Genomic DNA, 17,173 nt, shown 5'->3' with positions numbered 1-17,173 from the left:
CTCCCTCCGTCTGTTCTCTAGACAAAGTGGTGGATGGAGATATTTGGAGAATTCCTCAAGCTGACCAAACCAACCCCTTTGGCAGCGGCCCTCTCACTCCCCGTCCTTCTCCCAAATAAGGAGGTACACTTACAGGGGTGAAAAGAGAGAGAAAATAAAAAGATGTGTCATAGAATGAAATAAGAGGACTGGAAGCTCATAGAAAAATCTAGAGAAAAAAAGTCCATATCCTTTTAAGGCTGTGGTTTCCTCCTCCCCTTCTGTCCCCTCCTCCCCTCTTTCTCTCTCACTCGCTTTTTCTCTTGAATGTGGTGAAGTCATTTAAGACAAACGTGTTTGTTCTTTTTAAGCCGGCACTCCCTGAGAGCAGACTCTGTACTCTGTTGTAAAGGAGACGAGAGGAACTATTTTACACCAGCTCACAGAAACACAGGCCCAAAGCCACTTGCACGCATCTGAACAACTAAAGCTGCTCCCAACTAAACACTGTAAGTACATACCTGGCTCCTTCTTAACACATTTGTCCCTTATTCATACTGTTACATTTCCTGGTGTATCAGACATTGTCAAAATGGTGTCTAGTACTTTCTCTAGCATGCTTGATAAGTTGCTACTGACAGCGTTCTATAGTTTTGGACAGTCTATTTTAGGATTACATGGATGAGAGAGAGGGCGAAAAGGCTGTAGACATACTCACATGGGGTACACCTTCATCTTTTTATATTCTGCCTCTAAACACACACACACACACCAGTGGCGGTCGGTGCCGTACTCAAAATAATAATGAGTATGGCCTTATTTCTATTACAGCATATTGGATGACTGTCATTCATATTCCATTCACCCAGCTCAATGTACCATTGATTCTTTTAGGGTACTACATGATACTAAACTTTTCCCTAATTCCATCACGAGGTTGCTACAACCTAGCTTATGAATTAAAGTTACCAACATACAACAGGTCGAGAGAAAAATTTGAGGTGACAGACATTGACACATTCAATACTGCCTTGTACACTCTGGCCTGCATCTAGCCATTATTCCAACAGTTGCAAACAAGAGTTTCTATTGGACAAATTCAGGTATGTTTATCCTTGTTTTTTTCCGTTTGCTTCCATTTAGAAACATTTTTCAACAGAATCAGCGGAATGAATACACCCCTTATCACATGTAAGCACAGATCACTTTCATGGCAGCCACGTTGTATTCCTTCTCAAATCTATGCGCGCTCCTCCTATCACCTTTTCCCCTTCACCTGTGGACTTCAATGAATGTGACCAGGTGAAAAAACCTTTCCAAGACAAACCATCTCATAACTGCTACACACAGCCTTCATTGTTGTCACCATATTAGCTAAAGTAAAATCATAGTCAACATAGCTAATAGAACAAATGAGTTAGTAAACCTACTACAATCATGCAGTACAGTCGGTAAGCAGTTACACCAGCGGGCCTGGTGGCCATAAACCTGTAAAACCAAAAGTTTCCCTTGACTTGGAAGAGTCCCAATGTTGTGTTGGATAGTCATAGCCTTTTAGCTAACATAGCATCCCTCTGTTTGAGCCGGGTGTTTGAGTAGGATAAACTAGCTAGCTGCATATGCCAGCTAAGTAAGTGAAAGTCTCCTTCATTTTTTTCTGCTTCTCCTTCATTTTTGAAGACATTAAGTTGTTCAAAACTGTTCAACCATTGTCTTTCTCTCTCTTTGAGTCAACTACTCACCACATGTTATGCACTGCAGTGCTAGCTAGCTGTAGCTTATGCTTTCAGTACTAGATTAATTCGCTGATCCTTTGATCGGGTGGACAACATGTCAGTTCATGCTGCAAGAGCTCTGATAGGTTGGAGGACGTCCCCTTGAGGACGTCCCCTTGATAATTTCTGTGTAAGTCTATGGAAGGGGTGAGAACCATGAGCCTCCTAGGTTTTGTATTGAAGTCAATGTACCCAGAGGAGGACGGAAGCTAGCTGTCCTCCGGCTACACCATGGTGCTACCCTACAGAGTGCTGTTTTAATCCATTATTTGGTGGTGTGAATATATTTAGCATAGTTTTATCAAAAAATTATAACTTTTAAATGTTTCAATATTATTATTTTTATGAAATTCACTGAGGAAGATGGTCTTCCCTGACTCACACACATCCTGCCCTCTCTCATGCCGTCTCTGCATGGCATGTATCTAATTAATTAATTAATTCCACAATAACAGAATGATGCTGTGACTCAGATTTTTCACTTTTTTTTCTCACTTTTAGTACTTACTGCAAAGTTTGGTAAAATAATGAAGGTTTGTGCTGTTTGTGCCGTCATTCTGTTACCAAACTTTGCATCTGTTCTACAACTAAATGTGTTTTTGTAAAATTTTCAGTGGAAATTGTTAAAAGAGGCCTTTGTGCATACAGCTGTATGTTTTGTTTAACTTTGCAAGCATTGGTTTTTGTTTGGCATACATTTTACAGTGAAAAATGTGAGTGTAAGCATCAATTTGTTACCATGGAATTGTCCTCAGTTCATGCGTACAAAAGTCTCTCTTCACTCTGCCCAGGGAGGCTCTATCAGATGGATCCTGTTCACTATCAGATCCTGCATCATCAGATCCTGCTTCTTATCAAGTCCTGCTCTCAGCACTCTCACACACATTCAACTAGCTCGAAGTGTTTAAGGTTCCGAAGTGTTTTCGAAGTGTTTAAGGTTAAGTTTAGGCATTAACTCAGAAATCTTAAGGTTAGGCATTAACTCCGAATGGTTAAGGTAAGCGTTAAGGTTTGGGATAGGCTTAGAACAAAATTCTCAAAACGCCGGATTCAAACTTCCAACCTTTGGAATCAGAAGCAGATGCTGACCACCATCCCCTTCCACAACACCCTAGCTAAACCAAAATCTACTTGAAGGTAACAACGCTCACTGTTGCCCCGAGTGGCCGGTTTCCACGTCATCTCCCAACGTCGAATACAGACTTGTATCACGGGAGTCACACTAGCTACACCCCTTTTTAAAACGGGCAGCTCCATGCAAGACAAATGGAATGATATAGGGGCTTTCTTTCTCATGATGTATGTACTGTATCTTTGAGATGGAGAAATGGCTATCTATCTCAACATGCGGTCAGAGAGTGTTGTGTAATACATGGTTCCTCTTCATTCCCTGTCTATCTGCCGGTACCAGACTAGATTAGTGTAGCTGTGGTGTGGGAGTCAAACCTTATATGTGAGGGATGTTTAAGTGTATTCCCTGAAAACACTGTGACATGACATTTACAAGTTGCTTTGGAAACATTGAATGATGGATCTTTTGTGCAGTGACCCGAGTAGCTTTCACACTCTGTTTCACATCCCTGTAATAAAGTCACCTGTAACAGCAATGATTGAGCCATGTTTGAATGAGGACACAGAGCACATATTGGGTAATAGGAGGTACAAATGGCTTTACAGGCTGAGTAAGGGCAGACTGTTGTTTTGAGAAGCCTGGCCTGAGCCTGTAGCAGAGGGCCTTGTCAGGAGCCAACAGCTCTATCCTGCCCCCCTCCTCCCACTCCAAGCATATACAATAGCAGACTATGCTAGCAGCCCTCCTCTCCTTCCTCTTTTCCCTTCCTGGGGAAAAGTGCAGTAAACAGATTTATCAACTCTCAATCACACATGGATGTATTCCGGTTCTTTGACGCAGAACACAGGTTTAACCCAAGGCTTTTCACACAGTTTATAGAACCTGTTAGAAACTTTCTATAAGGTTTGAGTGAGGTTTGGGAAGGTTAGGGGTATCTGTAGTAATCTAACTGCCCCTGCCATTAACCCATAACGGTCCTCATCAGCCAATCAAGAGCCTCCATGTTGAGAAGGCCTGATCCAGCCAGTGATGTGTGCCTGTACTAGTGATGCGTCAATCGCAAACAAACGGTTCTTTTTGAACGTCGGCTCCCTGATTTGCATTCTGTTACTACAGACAACGATTATCTGCAGATAACACATTTTTATCCAAACACATTTTTGGAGTGTGTAAAAAGAATGGCAGGCCATCTAATGATTTCGTCAGGTAAAAATGTATATGAACTCACGTCACGACCTGACAGAATGGCAGGCATCTATGTAAGCTTTACATTTGCAGTTTTTTTCATGGTTTCAGGTACAAGTGCTACTGAACGAAACCCGGTTAGGAGGCAAATTAACGTCTCTTTTTGAACGGAGACAAATGAGCCGGCTCACTGAAAATACTCAGAATGTCCATCACTACTCTGTACTGAGCTGAAGGCGGATCCTCTCTGGGCATGCTACAACAGTGCTCTGAGGCAGATCATCAGATTGAGAAACAGCCCTTCAGATTGGTTAGAGCAGAATCGGGTATTTATGATGATATTTACAAGAGTTGTTGTCGGGCAATTCCATGGTAAGAGAATGACGTGGAGACTTTTCCCTTTAAATGTATGCCAAACAAAAACCATTGATTGCAAAGTTAAACAAACCATACAACTCTATGCAAAATGACTACTTTTAACAATTTCCACAGAAAATCTTACAAAAACACATCTACTCGAAGAACAGTGCGGATGTACAGTTTGGTAACAGAGTGACGGTAAACTCTCCCTCAGTTTTTTATGTGATCACATTTTCCCAAAACTCTGTTAAATATCTACTCTGAATTAAGATTCAAAGATGTCTGCAGACAGAATTGGGTGTCAGCTATGATACGACACCTTGAATTTGAGAAAAAATCTATTCTGGTTATTGAACTACTGTAGGTGAAGTGGATAAACACCCGTTAACAGAATGACATCATGGGTCCCTGATCTGTACTATACAGAAATGCATAATTATGAATGTCATTGTCTTCATGGGGAATGTATTCTGCATCAAATCAAATGTTATTTATCACATGCGCCGAACACAACGGGTGCAGACTGTACCGTGAAATGCTTGATGACGAGCCCTTCCCAACGATGCAGAGTAAAAAATAAATAAATAAGAGGAATACAATACACAGATTGAAGCTATATACAGGGAGTACCAGTACCAGATCGATGTGCAGGGGTACGAGGTATAATAGATAAGACTAAGGTATTTGAAGTAGATATGTACATAAAGGCAGGATAAAGTGACTAGGCATCAGGATAGATAAGAATAAGGTATTTGAGGTAGATATGTACATAAAGGCAGGGTAAAGTGACTAGGCATCAGGATAGATAAGAATAAGGTATTTGAGGTAGATATGTACATAAAGGCAGGGTAAAGTGACTAGGCATCAGGATAGATAATACTACGAGTAAGAATAAAGAACAGATCAGCAGCAGCATATGATGAGTGTGAAAGTGTGTATGTGTGTGTGTTTGCATGTGTCGGTATTCGTGTCTGTCCGTATGTAGTGTACAGTATGTGAATGTGTGTGGTTTTTGTGTGTGAGTGAGTGTGTATACTGTATAGGGTGTATATATATAGTCTTGTGAGTGTGCAGTCTTGTGAGTGGGTCACCATTTAATTAACTACAGTGCCTTCCTAAAGTATTCACATCCCTTGACTTTTTCCACATTTTGTTGTGTCACAGCATGAATTTAAAATAGATTACATTGAGATGTTTTTGTCACTGGCCCACATGCAATAATGTTAAAGTATTGTGTTTTTATGTTTTTAATTATGTTTTTAGAAAATGGTTTTAAATTCATTAAAAAGGAAAAGATGAAAGGTCTCGAGTCAATAAATATTCAACCCCTTTGTTATGGCATGCCTAAATAAGCTCAGGAGTATACATTTGCTTAACAAGTCACAGAATAAGTTGCATGGACTCTATGTGCAATAATGGTGTTTAACATGATTGTTGAATGACTACCTCCTCTCTGTACCCCACACATACAATTATATGTAAGGTGCCTCAGTCGAGCAGTGAATTTCAAACACAGATTCATCCACAAAGACCAGGGAGGTTTTCCAATGCCTCGCAAAGAAGGTCCCATATTGGTAGATGGATAAAAAAACAGACATTGAATATCCTTTTAAGCATGGTGAAGTTATTAATGACACTTTGGATGGTGTATCAATACACCCAGTCCCTACAAAGATACAGATGTAGAAAGCTCTTAGAGACTTACCCAGAAAGACTCACAGCTGCCAAAAGTGCCTCTTCAAAGTATTGACTCAGGTGTGTGAATATTTATGTAAATGAGATATTTCTGAATTTCATGTTCAATACATTTGGTTTACATCAGGTAAATATAACCAAATATTTCATATATTATGAAATGGGGCTGTAACACTAGAATGTGGAAAAGGTGTATGGGGTATGAATACTTTCTGAAGGCTCTGTATTTATCATTCTTATGGCTTGGGTTAGAAGCTATCTCTGTTGATCTGAAAGCCGATGCTCCTGTACTGTTTGCTAGACGGTAGCAGCGTGAACAGTATGGCTTAGGTGGCTGAATAAGTACACAAAGGTAGAACATGTCAAATAATCCGTTGCATGTTTGGGTATTATTCTACACACTGCCTATTATACTAATGAGCTCCGCCCCCAAGCAAGACCCAACCTGTACCAATCATAGACATCTATGTTTCACAAGTTTGGACATCACAGTACAGCACAGCAAAGCATAGTACAGTACACTACAACACAGTCAATTATACTGCACTCCACTCCAGTGTGCTCTACTGTACGGTACTGTCCAAACTTGTGAAACAGATTGGTTCAGATTTGGACTGACCAAATTTTAACTAGCACTACTTTCCAACTTCCAAGGACACCTGGTGTCGGTCGGTGCTGAGAGGGTGATTACAGTGAGGGCTGACTACAGTAAATGGAAAGAGAGGGGGCTCATGGGTAGGTGTCAGTAAGAGCCAGGAGAGGTGATGTTAACTGCAGAAAAGGAAAGAGGGAGCGGTTGTCCAGACTGTTTTCACACTCTTGCTTTGACCACCAGACGACAGAAAGAGACAGAAAACAGTTATGAGCTGAACGTAACAGTATGCTAGTGGAAGGGAGGACAGTAATGAACTTCCCTTGTAGCCATTTAAGTTGCAGTCATTCTGTTACTGATGTTTGATTTGGTAACCGAATGATGTGTTTTAATCACTTAATAAATCCTAAACCAAATGTTATCAGTCAGAACACTAATGATTTAGTAGGTCTACCTATACTTGTTAATTCTGTTTAATTTCATTACCCTCCCCCATCACGAGGGCGAGAAATTAGAAAACATTTTAAATATATCTGGGTTTTTGGTAAAAGAATGACAAGACATTAGGCAATATTTCTTAAACTTACAGAAGGGCAAAAAATATAATTATATAATTATAATATAATTGTTGGTATTAGTTTTCAGGAGTCTTTACATCAACATTATTGTGCTTAGATGTATTTCTAATACCTTAAAAAAATTATACTAAATGTTTTCTAAGATCACTTTTCCATCTGTTTGACCAGAATTCAAAGCCTTTGCTTATTCCAAATGTTTACATTTAGAAAAATGTACATATATACAATATATATGCCTTAATTTGTAAAAAATATAGACCCTGACCAACCACCCTACTCTTGTTTTTGCCTTCAAGATGTACTATGCAGAAATCGCTCCTCCAATTCCTGGTTGCTAAAATTATAATAGTTAGCCTAATGTCAGTATATGTGACTAAACAAGCAAGTATAGTGTAGAGAATCATTGTACCATCTAAACAGCTGTGAAATATATTTTCCTTAACTGAAAATATTGTATTTTCAGCTGTTTGAAGCTCGTGTACAAAACCAAAAGTAAAAGATGCAAAAATAAACTAGAAAACGGGAAGCATAGAAATAGAGCACATAGAACCAATCTACCGCTTCTTAGACTTGTTTTCAATGAGAATGACAGATCTATAACTCATATCGCCCCAAAAGTTACATATTACAGCTTTAAGTAACCTTTCGTCTTATGTAACCAGACCAAACGTAACATATCATACTAATTTGAGTGTCACATCCTGTTACAAACTTTGGTTGTGACATAACTAGTCGGACAGATAAGAGAACAACAGGACCTTCCTCTGCATCCCATATAACATATGTAGTAATAACCCTACACTGCTCTGCTTTTCTCTGGGTGCGGAGAGACACTGACATGGAACTATTAGCTATTAGATCTTATAGCTCTGGTCTGGGAGTCATTAGCTACTGGATGACAGCTAGTGAATTAGGATTAGGAAGTAATGCTTTCTCTGTGTTAGAGCTGACCAACATCAATAAATGCTAACAACTGTCACAAACAGTACGGCAGTGCATGCAACCACTCATATTGAGAAACACTTAAAAAACTCTTGTGAAAGAATCAAGATAGTTGTGGCCCGGCCAAAACAGAATTATTAACACAATGGATTGCACAAATAAAATGCAAGCATGGCCAATCTGAAATTCTGTCTTGGATTCTATTTTAGACACAATCAATCTTTGTGTGTGTGTGTGTGTGTGTGTGTGTGTGTGTGTGTGTGTGTCTGTCGTTGCTAAGGCCAGAGAGATCATAGAGGATCTCTCACAGATGTTTCTCTCACTCTGCACAAAAACAGGAAGCAGAGCATTGAGGTGCTTAAGGAAGAGAATGTGCTCTCCAGTTTCACTGTAGTCTGGTTTGCCAGTGCCATTTCAAACATCACTTACAAGCTCTGTGAACGAACAGACGTGTACCTGCATGCTACAGTGTCATATTGGGCCTGTCTTCAAATACAACTATGCTCCTACACACACACACTGACATTGACATATGCACTCAAGCAGTGCCTCCACCTCCTTTCCAAACACAGTTTTAAGCCATTATTAAATTGCTTGTCCTTTTCTTTTGCATGTTGATACCCCTATACAGCACAGGAGGTTGGTGGCACCTTAATTGGGGAGGACGTGCTTGTGGTAATGGCTGGAGCGGAATGAGTGGAATGGTATCAAACACGTGGTTTATATTGTATGTGTTCGCCAATTCCATTTGATCCATTCTAGTCATTCTTATGAACCGTCCCCCTCTTAGCAGCCTCCACTGCTATACAGCCACAAGACCTGATTGAATACTATTGTGATAGCATGAATCAATGTGGTTTGATAACTGATACCTGAATGTTTACTTTAGAGGCAAGTGAAGAGGAGAGGGGAGGATGTTGCTGTTAATTCTAGCTGCTCGTGATAATATCTCTTACTAATATCTCATATGTTTTACACACCATGCAGCAACATGAGTCATCCTTTGAACAATGTCCTGTTCAGAGGGGATATTCAGTATGCCTCACTTTGAGACATACAGTAAGATCATAAGGTAATTGCGGATGTAGACATTTAACCTAACAATCTCATCTAGCTAGCATTATACTCTGTGCATTTACAGACGTTGCATAGTATTGACTGGGGCATAGGGTTTGCCGTTTGCCACAGTGTCCTTTGTTGGGCACTAATACGCAGAAGAATCAATACACATATCAGAGTGAGTATGTCTATGAAGGTTAACTGTAAAAACTACCCCAGTGAGAAAGGAAGGAAGTGACAGAGGCGAACCAGCTGGGAGGACTAAGCCAAACAGGATGTAGACAGCAGGGTGTGGCCGGGGAGGACAGGAAGCAGCTAGGAGCCTATGAGAGCAGCAGGCTCACAGAGAGATGACATTAACCTTTGACCCTCAGCTCTGAGATGTTCAGTGATAGTAACGATTCAAGATACCATCACAGGAGCTGAGACTTTTCAATTCTACAGTCCAAGAATTAGGTATAGATTTGAAGTCTCCATCTTGTGGTCTGTACTATGGCCATGTTTATTTTTTTAATTTAACCAGGTAAAATCAGTTAAGAACAAATCCTTATTCACAATGACGGCCTAACCCAGCCAAACCCTACCCTAACTCAGACGACGCTGGGCCAATTGTGTGCCGCTCTATAGGACTCCCAATCACGTCCGCTTGAGATACAGGCCAGGATCGAACCAGAGTCTGTGGTGACGCCTCTAGCACTGAGATGCAGTGCCTTAGACCGCTGCGCCACTCTGGAGACCCCACTACTATGTGCCCCCCTAGCATAGTAGTCTTCAAGTTGGTAGGCATTTAGGGTCTCTGTTATAAGTTCTGAACTCCAGATCAGATCAGAGGGCCTGACAAATATATCTGCACACATACACACACACAGACAGAGAAAGAGATCATCAGCCTCTGATTACGGACCTATTTGTGTTGGCTCAGGACCAGTTTTGAGGGTGTCGGCAGGCCAGGGACATGAATGTGAGTCCTGTTCCATCTATTAAGTGTCCCTGTTGAGCCAAGACAAAACCAAAAATAGTTACACTGCCACTGTTACACATATAGACAACCTATCACAGTATTCATGGAATTCTCTATGTGAGGAAGTTGCTCCTCACCTACAGACATTTCTGGTTTATCATATTTACGCAAAGTATATATATTTCTTCAAGTTATTTATTTAAGATCAAGTTGTGTTTTGTGTATGTATTTATTCAGTCAGTCACTTCCACAGTTCTACGTTTACTTGTCCACCATATCAAACCTCTACAGCAAATTGTGGTCATGTGTTTAATCATTTCTTTATTTATAATGGCTAAGCAGTAATGATGTGGCTAACTGACACAGCTGATTTCATCCCTGGTAATTAGGTCACCTGCCATTTAAATAGGTGTGCCCAAATTGTTTTCAGTCGGTTGTAATGTAACCCAGGTGAGCCATGGTTTTAAGTTTTACCTCGCTCTGGAAAGCATGTTAAATGCTTTAAAAAATATATTTTACCTTTATTTAACTAGGCAAGTCAGTTAAGAACGTTCTTATTGTGTCGAAATATGATGCCTTTGAACAGTTATTCAATCTTTAAAGCTGTTTAAGGAGTAATATCTTGTATGATGTATATGTAGGCTGTTCTGTTGTGATTGTTTGGACCCCAGGAAGTAAGCAGCAGCTAATGGGGATCCTAATAAATCTTACCACTATGGGTTAGAGTAAGGCCAATTATTTTACAGTCTTAGATACTTCATCTTTACCTTTTATGTTAGCTTCTATGGAATTCAAGTGTATGGAATTGTCAATACTACCTACAACAAAGAGAACACACCAATATTTGCCTGCCCTATCTGAAACAATCTCTCTCCTTGCAGGAACAGTCATGGCAAACAAAGGTCCCTCCTACGGTCTGAGCCGTGAGGTGCAGAGTAAGATCGATAAGAAGTATGACCAGGATCTGGAGGAGAGGCTGACCGAGTGGATCATCGCCCAGTGTGGAGCCGGAGTGGGCCAACCCGAGGCAGGCAAGACTGGTTGGCAGAACTGGCTCAAGGACGGATGTGTGAGTGCCTCTTTCTCATACCTTGTGGATGTGGGAGGGGGTGGAGGTAGCTGTCTGCTTGAATTTGTCTGCCAGTCTTGCACAGGTAGTGAATACTGTCTCCCCCTCTCCAGGTGCTGTGTGAGCTGATAAACAGCCTGTCCAGTGGGAACAAGCCCATCAGGAAGATCCAGAGCTCAGGCATGGCCTTCAAACAGATGGAGCAGATCTCCCAGTTCCTCAACGCGGCTGAGAAGTACGGCATCACCAAGACTGACATGTTCCAGACAGTCGACCTCTGGGAGGGTATGTACATCCAGCCAGCTGCCGTCAGCTGTACCCTCCCACATTACACCAAATACACATCACTTCTATCCTCAGTTCAACTAGCTGCTCTACAGAGCATTTAAAATAATGTTGCTGCTTATTCACCATGTCTAAAGGAGCTACATTCATTGTTTCATAGAATATGCTGCACAGTTGCATTCCCTCTTACTAAAGTGTATTAATGTCTACTGTGTATTCATGTCTGCAGGGAAAGACCTGGCTGCTGTCCAGAGGACCCTGATGGCCCTGGGAAACCTGGCTGTCACCAGGGACGATGGGACTTACCGTGGCGACCCCAACTGGTTCCATAAGTGAGTCAGAACCTCCTTGTCCTGTCATTAAACTGATCTCAAAGGGAAACGTTTGCTTACATGAACAGTGACTATAAATGTAGTGTGGTGTACATGACGGTTTCTTTCTGCAGGAAATCGATGGAGAACAGACGTGATTTCTCAGAGGACCAGCTGAATGAAGGCAAGAGCGTCATCGGCCTGCAGATGGGCACCAATAAGGGGGCGTCTCAGGCTGGCATGACAGGGTATGGGCGACCCAGGCAGATCCTAAACAACAACCCCTAAAACCATGACAATGCCCTGTCACCCCACACCTCAGTACATTCCTCCCTCTCTGGGCCAGTCACTGAAGACAGAAGCTCTCTAACTCAAACAGGAGAGACTCAAAAAATAAATAAATGTAAGACCAAACTGGACTAAAACAGGGACTATAAAACATACTCCTACACACAAACCTAGTGACCAAAGTCTGTAAAATCATGTTTTATTGAATATGTCGATTAGACATGGCTACATAAGAAAGAAACAGACGTTTCATTTAGATTCTGCTTTTAAAACGGCACTCTGATGGTAGTAAGTCTAAATGTTGGGTTTGTACTGGGAAAGATGCTGTCAATAATAAAGATGTTAGGCCACCTTTCAAGAGCTCTGTAATTCTTGTATGTTGATTCTGAAAGTTTAGTTTAATTTGAAAAATGCTTCTCATTCTTTACAACGCCTTGATACCAAAGATCTACGCTGCACGATGACTAATGAAAAATATAAACTCAACATTGTAAAGTTTTGGTCCAATGTTTCATGAGCTGAAATAAAGTCTTCCAGAAATGTTACATTTTCAAAGCTTATTTCTCATTTTGTGCACAAATGTTTACAGCACTGTTAGCATTACTACATTGCCAAGATAATACATCCACCTGACAGGTGTGGCATATAAAGAAGCTGATTAAACAATGATCATTACACAGGTGCACCTTGTGCTGGAGACATGGCCACTTTAAAATTTGCAGTTGTGTCACAACACGATGACACATGTCAAGTTTTGAGGGAGTGTACAACTGTCATGCTGTCCAGCAGTGCTGTTGCCAGAATTTAATAATTACTATACCATAAGCTGCCTCCAATGCTATTTTTAAAGAATTTGGCAGTCAGACCACGTGTAACCATGCCAGCCCAGGACCTCATCTGGTTTTACCTGTGGGATCGTCTGCAACAAGCCAACTGGACAGGAGTATTTCTGTCTGTAATAATGCCCTTTTGTGGGGAAAAACTCATTCTGATTGGGTGGGCCCTCTGCCCAGTCATATGAAATTCATAGATTAGGGCCTAATGAATTTATTTCAATTGATAGATTTCCTTATGAACTCTTAACTCTGTAAAATCTTTGAAATTGTTGCATGCTGCATTTTATATTTTTGTTCGGTATAGTTAGACCGGGATTTTGTGGTTTATTTATATACCGGTTTATACATTGAGGTTAGGACAGTTGCTGTAGGCTACTCTCAATATGATTTGTACAGTCGGATGAGAAAGTACAGAACTAATATGCAGCATAGTAACATACTTTTCTCTTATCCATATTTTTTGAAACTGCACTGTTAAGGGGCTCGTAAGTAAGCATTTCACTGTAAGGTCTATTCAGCGCAGGTGACTAAAACAATTTGATTGGATAAGGCCTAGTTTAAATTAAATCCAACTCTCTTTGCCATCTAACCCTGCTGCAGCAGGTTGGTCATTACAGGAGAACTCTAGGATCTTTGGCGGGGCCCTTTCTCCACACTCCTGGAGATATAGGTATGTGATAGGGAAAGACTATTACAAAAAAATGAAAATCAGACGAGTATGGTGGGAGGGAGGGAGAGGTATCGGCTAGCTGGATTCTTTAACTGCTGATACTAAGTCTTTCTGACAGGGCACACTAACCCTGACTGCCAGCACACAGATTATTTTCTAACTGACAGTGAGGCAGGGAGAGAGGAAGAGGGACAACAGGAGTGAGGGGAGGGATTCAGTGGAGGAGCATTACCCTTCCCTCTCCTGCCAAGGATTTGTTTATACTGTGTTCAGCCTGAGTGCCGACTAAGCTGTTCAGCATGATGTTAGGAGGAAAGGCCAGGGACAGAGAAAAGGAGGTTGGGAACAGGAAAGGTTAGGTGGGAAAAGACCGGGAGAGAAGGAAAGGGAGATGGAAGAGATGGTGAAGAGAGGGAACATGAGGATACTTAGGGCATACATGGTGTCAGATATGGGAGAGTGAATGGAGATGTATAAGAGTGATAGCTCTCTCTACATGGTGTGAGATAGGGAGAGTGGATGGAGATGTATAAGAGTGAAAGCTCTCTCTACATGGTGTGAGATAGGGAGAGTGAATGGAGATGTATAAGAGTGATAGCTCTCTACATGGTGTCAGATAGGGAAAGTGAATAGAGATGTATAAGAGTGATAGCTCTCTCTACATGGTGCCAGATAGGGAGAGTGAATAGAGATGTATAAGAGTGATAGCTCTCTCTACATGGTGTCAGATAGGGAGAGTGAACGGAGATGTATAAGAGTGATAGCTCTCTCTACATGGTGGCAGATAGGGAGAGTGATAGCTCTCTCTACATGGTGTCAGAGATGGAGAGTGAATAGAGATGTATAAGAGTGATAGCTCTCTACATGGTGTCAGATAGGGTGAGTGAATAGAGATGTATAAGAGTGATAGCTCTATCTACATGGTGTGAGATAGGGAGAGTGAATGGAGATGTATAAGAGTGATAGCTCTCTCTACATGGTGTGAGATAGGGAGAGTGGATGGAGATGTATAAGAGTGATAGCTATCTCTACATGGTGTCAGATAGGGAGAGTGAATGGAGATGTATAAGAGTGATAGCTCTCTCTACATGGTGTCAGATAGGGAGAGTGAATAGAGATGTATAAGAGTGATAGCTCTCTCTACATGGTGTCAGATAGGGAGAGTGAATGGAGATGTATAAGAGTGATAGCTATCTACATGGTGTCAGATAGGGAAAGTGAATAGAGATGTATAAGAGTGATAGCTCTCTCTACATGGTGTCAGATAGGGAGAGTGAATGGATATGTATAAGAGTGATAGCTCTCTCTACATGGTGACAGATAGGGAGAGTGATAGCTCTCTCTACATGGTGTCAGATAGGGAGAGTGAATGGAGATGTATAAGAGTGATCGCTCTCTACATGGTGTCAGAGATGGAGAGTGAATGGAGATGTATAAGAGTGATAGCTCTCTACATGGTGTCAGAGATGGAGAGTGAATAGAGATGTATAAGAGTGATAGCTCTCTACATGGTGTCAGATAGGGAGAGTGAATGGAGATGTATAAGAGTGATAGCTCTCTCTACATGGTGTCAGATAGGGAGAGTGAATGGAGATGTATACGAGTGATAGCTCTCTACATGGTGTCAGATAGGGAGAGTGAATAGAGATGTATAAGAGTGATAGCTCTCTCTACATGGTGTCAGATAGGGAGAGTGAATGGAGATGTATAAGAGTGATAGCTCTCTCTACATTGGGGTACAGTGTCTGGAATCAGAGAACATTTCCTAAAAAGGACTGATCACAGCAGGGGGAGGTCAGAGAGAGGTACCACCTCTCATTCTTTCGTTCCATTTCTTAGAGATGGCATGTATACACACAGTAACACAGTGTGGGGAATACAGTCTTACCACCTCTGACCAGCTAAACAATATCAGCTAACCTCATATCAACTCTGACCTGGCTGGAGGCACACACACACCAACTGGATCAACTCTCAGTTCAAAAAGAAAGGACATTTTCCTACTGCCCCTATTCTCCAGCCAATCTAAATGAAAGGTTCACAGTGTTCTCAGAGGTTCTAGAAAAGAGGAGGGAATATAGAAGGTGAGATGAGGTACAATGTAGAAAGGGAGGCACAGGAGGTTGCTGGCACCTTACTTGGGGAGGATGGGCTCGTGGTAATTGCTGGAGTGGAATAAGTAGAGTGGTATCACATAGTTTGATACCATTCCATTTGCTCCGTTCCAGATATTATTATGAGCCGTCCTCCCCTCAGCAGCCTCCCCTGAAAAGAGGTGTATGTGTCCCAGAGCTGTGTGCCAAACAGTGGCGTCAACCACATCTGCTAATAATCCATTAATACAATAGCAGTAAAGGACACAGTGTGATCCACTGTAAAACCATTAAACCTCTGAATAGCATATGATGCTATGCCCTAGTAGTAGACGAAGAGGTCTATTTTTCCGCCAAAGTACACACACTTTCTCGAACATAAATATGTTTTGACGTGTTTACCATAGAAACAAAGTGAGGCATATAGCGGTGTGACCTATTCCCTCTAGCTGCGGTAGAAAGTAACAGTAGGTGTGACCTATTCCCTCTAGCTGCGGTAGAAAGTAACAGTAGGTGTGAACTAACTGGTGAAGTGAGGTGAGGTGACAGAAAGGATATATGAGATGTTTCAGTTTTCTGTCTGATTGAGAAACACACCAATCATGTCAAATCAAATCAAAATCTATTTTATTTGTCACATGCACCAAATACAACAGGTGTAGGTAGACCTTACCAGGAAATGCTGACTTACAAACCCTTAACCAACAATGCAGTTAAGAAAAATACGTGTTAAGTAAAAAATAAGAAATAAAAGTAACAAATAATTAAACAGCAGCAGTAAAATAACAATAGTGGGGCTGTATACAGCTATATACATGTCCTGACTCTTTCTCTGACTGCGGAATGGTGGCAACGTTTTGAAGATTGTGTCGGTTTTCCTGGTTCTCTCTGTGATGTCATCATTATACTGACCTCAACGCTCCCGCCTCACAGTGGGAGGGCAGTGCAGTGTAGAGCCTGGGAAGACATTAGTAGAGGTGGGATGGAGGCGGGGGTCCTGTACAGCTGTAATGAGGTATTATTAGGATTTTAAAAAGGTGGGAAGACTAAAAGTGTATGTGGATAAGACTGTAATTGAAGAGGGAGGGGTCTGGGTGGAGTGTACAAAGTTTATATTATGACCCAGCCAAAGACAGTTTTCACGATATCAGTGTCACTCTCACACACCCTCGCAGCCCATGACATCATCAGACATGGTTTGATCACCAGGGAAACAGCAAACAACAGTAAGCAAAGCAGTCATCTCTTCCTTCCTTCCTTCCTCCCCTCCTTCCTTCCTTTCTCTGGTGATGACTATCAGCATTTGTTTTTAGCCTATCACAGCAGAACGCATATATTACCCGTGGGGTGGGCGGCTTTAGGGTCATTAAATATTGTGTGGATGAAGGGCGGGTAGGTGGCGGGAGAGTTGAATACAGAGAAA

General features: G+C 41.5%; 1 protein-coding gene across 1 annotated transcript; it reads left to right on the top strand.

Moving 5' to 3' along the window:
- The first annotated feature begins 287 nt into the window (after positions 1–287).
- On the top strand, positions 288–12,696 carry LOC139418382 (transgelin-2-like). The gene is made up of 5 exons (XM_071167779.1): positions 288–488; positions 11,080–11,267; positions 11,381–11,552; positions 11,782–11,884; positions 11,998–12,696. The coding sequence occupies exons 2-5, from the start codon at positions 11,088–11,090 to the stop codon at positions 12,149–12,151; spliced, it is 609 nt and encodes a 202-aa protein (XP_071023880.1). The 5' UTR covers positions 288–488; positions 11,080–11,087; the 3' UTR covers positions 12,152–12,696.
- The last annotated feature ends 4,477 nt before the right edge of the window (positions 12,697–17,173 follow it).

Source organism: Oncorhynchus clarkii, chromosome 10 (genome assembly GCF_045791955.1).
Source record: "Oncorhynchus clarkii lewisi isolate Uvic-CL-2024 chromosome 10, UVic_Ocla_1.0, whole genome shotgun sequence".
In the NCBI taxonomy this organism is placed as follows: Eukaryota; Metazoa; Chordata; class Actinopteri; order Salmoniformes; family Salmonidae; genus Oncorhynchus; species Oncorhynchus clarkii.
This window is presented reverse-complemented; position numbering and strand designations above follow the sequence as displayed.